The following is a 4,473-nucleotide window of genomic DNA, read 5'->3' as shown; positions in this document are numbered from 1 at the left end:
ACCTCACGTAACAGATGACACTCCACCTCACAAACAGATGACCCACCACCTCCACAGTAAAGATGACACCACCACCTCCACAGAGGCAGATGACACCACAACCTCCACAATAGCAGATGACACCACAACCTCCACAGAAAAGAATGACACCACCACCTCACAATAGCAGATGACAACACCACCCCACAGTAAAAGATGACACCACCACCTCCACAGTAGCAGATGACACCACCAACCTCCACAATAGCAGATGACACCACAACCTCCACAGTAAAATATGACACCACACACTCCACTGACAGATGACACCACCACCTCCACAATAGCAGATGACACCATCACCTCCACAGTAAAAGATGACACCACACCTTCACAATAGCAGATGACAACACCACCTCCACAATAGCAGATGACACCACACCACAGTAAAAGATGACACCACCAACTCCGCAGTAACAGATGACACCACCACCTCCATCATAGCAGATGACATCACCGCCTCATAATAACAGATGACACCACTACCTCCACTGTAACATATGACACCACAACCTCCACAACATCAGCATGACACCACCACCTCCACAACATCAGATGACACCACCAATTCCACATAAAGAGTGACACCACAACCTCCACAATAACAGATGACACCACCACCTCCATAGTAAAGATGACACCACCACTTCCACAACGCAGATGAACACCTCCACAATAACAAATGACACCACCACCTCATAAACGGCAGATGACACCACCACCTCCACAAAGCAGATGACACCACAACTCCACAATAACAGATGACACCACAACTCCACAATAACAGATGACACCACCACCTCCACAATAAAAGATGACACTCACCTCCACAATAACAGATGACACCACAACCTCCCAGAAACAAGATGGCACCACCACCCCACAATAAAGATGACACCACCTCCACAATAAACAGATGACACCACCACCTCCACAGCAAAGATGACACCACCACCTCCAAATAACAGATGACACTACCACCTCCACAGAACAGATGACACACACACCTCCACAATAACAGATGACACCACCACTTCCACAATAACAGATGACACTGCCTCCTCCACAGCAACAGATGACACCACACCTCCACAATAATAGATGACACTACCACTCCACAATACAGATGACACCCACACCTCCACAATAATCAGATGACACTACCACCTCCACAATAACGATGACACCACAACCTTTCCACAAGTAACAGTTGACACCACAACATCCACAATGACAGATGAAAACCACTTTCACAATAAACAGATACACACCACCTCCACAATAACAGCTGACACACCACTTCCACAATAACAGTTGACACCCACCTCCAAAATAACAGATGACACCACCCCCTTCCAAAAGTAACAGTGACACAACCACTTCCACAATAACAGTGACACCAACCAATCCACAGTAACAGATGACACCACCCCCTTCCACAATAACAGTTGACACAACCACATCCACAATAACAGATGACACCACCACTTCCACAATAACAGATGACACCACAACCTCCACAATAACAGATGACACCGCCACCTCCACAATGACAGATGACACCACCACTTCCACAATAACAGATGACACTACCACCTCCACAATGACAGATGACACCACCACGTCCACAATAACAGATGACACCCCCACTTCCACAGTAACGGATGACACAACCACCTCCACAATAACAGATGACACCACCACCTCCGCAGTAACAGATGACACCACCATCTCCACAATAACAGATGACACCACCACATCCACAATAACAGATGACACCTCCACCTCCACAATAACAGATGACACCACCACTTCCACAATAACAGATAACACCACCACCTCCACAATAGCAGATGACACCACAATAACAGATGACACTACCGCCTCCACAATGACAGATGACACCACCACTTCCGCAATAACAGATGACACCACAACCTCCACAATAACAGATGACACCCCCACTTCCGCAATAACAGAGACACCACACCTCCACAATAACAGATGACACCACCACTTCCACAATAACAGATGACACCACCACCTCCACAATAACAAATTACACCACCACCTCCACAGTAACAGATGACGCCACAACCTCCACAGTAACAGATGACACCACCATCTTCACAATAACAGATGACACCACCTTCACAGTAACAGATGACACCACCCCCTCCACAGTAAACAGATGACACCACACCTCCACAGCAACAGAGGACACCACCACCTCCACAGTAACAGATGACACCACAACCTCCACAGTAACAGATGACACCACAACCTCCACAATAGCAGATGACACCACAACCTCCACAATAACAGATGACCCCACCACCTCCACAATAACAGATGAAAACCACACTTCCACAATAACGGATGACACCACCACATCCACAAAAAACAGATGACACCACCACATCCACAATAACAGATGACACCACTTCCACAATAACAGATGACAACCACCATCTCCACAGTAACATATGATACCACCACCTCCACAGTAACAGATGACACCACCACCTCCACAATAACAGATGACACCACCACCTCCACAATAACAGATGACACTACCACCTCCACAATAACAGATGACACCACCACCTTCATAATAACAGATAACACAACCACCTCCACAACAGCAGATGACACCACCACCTCCACAGTAACAGATGACACCACCACTTCTACAGTAACAGATGACACCACCACCTCCACAGGTAACAGATGACACCACCACCTCCACAGTAACAGATGACACCACAACTACCACAACAGCAGATGACACCACCCCCTCCACAACAGCAGATGACACCAAAACCTCCACAGTAACAGATGACACCACAACCTCACAGCAACAGATGACACCACCACCTCCACAGCAACAGATGACACCACCACCTCGACAATAACAGATGACACCACCACCTCCATAGTAACAGATGACACCACCACCTCCATAATAGCAGATGACACCACTCCACAACAGCAGATGACACCACCACCTCCACGTAACAATGACACCACCACCCCCACAATAGCAGATGACACCACCATCTCCAGAACAGTTGATGACACCACCACCTCCACAATAGCAGATGGCACCACTACCTCCACAATAGCAGATGACACTACCGCCTCCACAGTAACAGATGACACCACCACCTCCACAGTATCAGATGACACTACCACCTCCACACCAGCAGATGACACCACCACCTCCACAGTAACAGATGACACCACACCTCCACAGAAAACAGATGTCACCACAACAGCAGATGACACCACCATCTCCAAAACAGCAGATGACACCACCATCTCCAAAACAGCAGATGACACCACCACCTCCACAACAGCAGATGACACCACCAGCTCCACAGTAACAGATGACACAACCATCTCTACAATAACAGATGACGACACCATCACCTCCACAATAACAAATGACTCCACTCCCCACTTTGCAGATGACACTATTGCCTACACAATAACACATGACACCATCACGGCAACAGATGGCACAGTTAACTTTACAACAACAAAGGACACAGTGACAGATGCATCTTACCTAGTGGCAGATATCACTTCACCTTACTCCGTAACGGAAAAGAAGACTAGTTCACCACTGATAAATGACACCACTGATTCCGCATCACCACAAAACATCGGCATCTCCTTAATACCAGAGAGTGACGTCACGAACACCACAGAATCAAGTGACATATCTGAACCTAGCGAAGTTATCTCGATGTTACCAAGTGACACTGATACTTCTACATATCCAAGCGTCATCAAAACCACTACAGTTGCCAGTGTCGTCCACCTCTACGTGGTAACAAACGAGACGGATGCTGCCTCAGTGTCCCCTGTAATATCTGGTGATTTTACGAGCGTTGTGTTGCCCGGTGACATTCATACTACGGACTCGCTTGGTGATATCAGTCCTACAACAGTAGTAGGTGATGGTAGTCTCGTCAGGACATCCGTGGAGATGAGTAATACGACACCTATAGCACTAATACCACCAAGATACCCAGTAATACTAGCCACGACATTATCCATCGACGTGCCTTCTGCCCTGCCCCTTGACCCAAGCACCTCTGCACAAGTGCATCGATCACACAATACCCAGCGGTTCCAACAACACACAGTCCAAAACCCGCAGTGAAATCGCGGTTCCTTCAACAAAGTTCACCAAAGACAAATTCATTGACGGTGATTTTATAACGACAAGACCGGAAATAGATTTAGAGAAACCTATCATCGCGAGGCCAAAATTATTCCTCCAGAAGGTTCGATAACAACCTCCAATGTTACTGATGTGGAAAGCGCTTCACACACGCGTTTCCTGCAAATGCACTGCAACATATCAGCCCAGGGAGACCCATCTGCTTGTCAGGTAATTAGGATTATCGTTGTTCTTTTGTTATT

The 4,473-nt window shown here is 47.3% G+C and overlaps 1 protein-coding gene across 1 annotated transcript in view; it reads left to right on the top strand.

Moving 5' to 3' along the window:
• Positions 1–1,588: 1,588 nt before the first annotated feature.
• Positions 1,589–4,473, top strand: part of LOC119570842 (mucin-5AC-like) — an 8,027-nt gene continuing 5,142 nt past the window's right edge. Inside the window, exons 1-3 of the mRNA XM_037918426.1 lie at positions 1,589–1,696; positions 3,032–4,150; positions 4,277–4,441. Coding sequence (XP_037774354.1) covers positions 1,589–1,696; positions 3,032–4,150; positions 4,277–4,441 — 1,392 coding nt within the window. The remainder of the gene's footprint in view (positions 1,697–3,031; positions 4,151–4,276; positions 4,442–4,473) is intronic.

Source organism: Penaeus monodon, unplaced genomic scaffold, assembly GCF_015228065.2.
Source record: "Penaeus monodon isolate SGIC_2016 unplaced genomic scaffold, NSTDA_Pmon_1 PmonScaffold_4149, whole genome shotgun sequence".
Classification (NCBI taxonomy): Eukaryota; Metazoa; Arthropoda; class Malacostraca; order Decapoda; family Penaeidae; genus Penaeus; species Penaeus monodon.
Note: the sequence above shows the minus strand (reverse complement) of the source record. Positions and strands in the feature narration are given on the sequence as shown.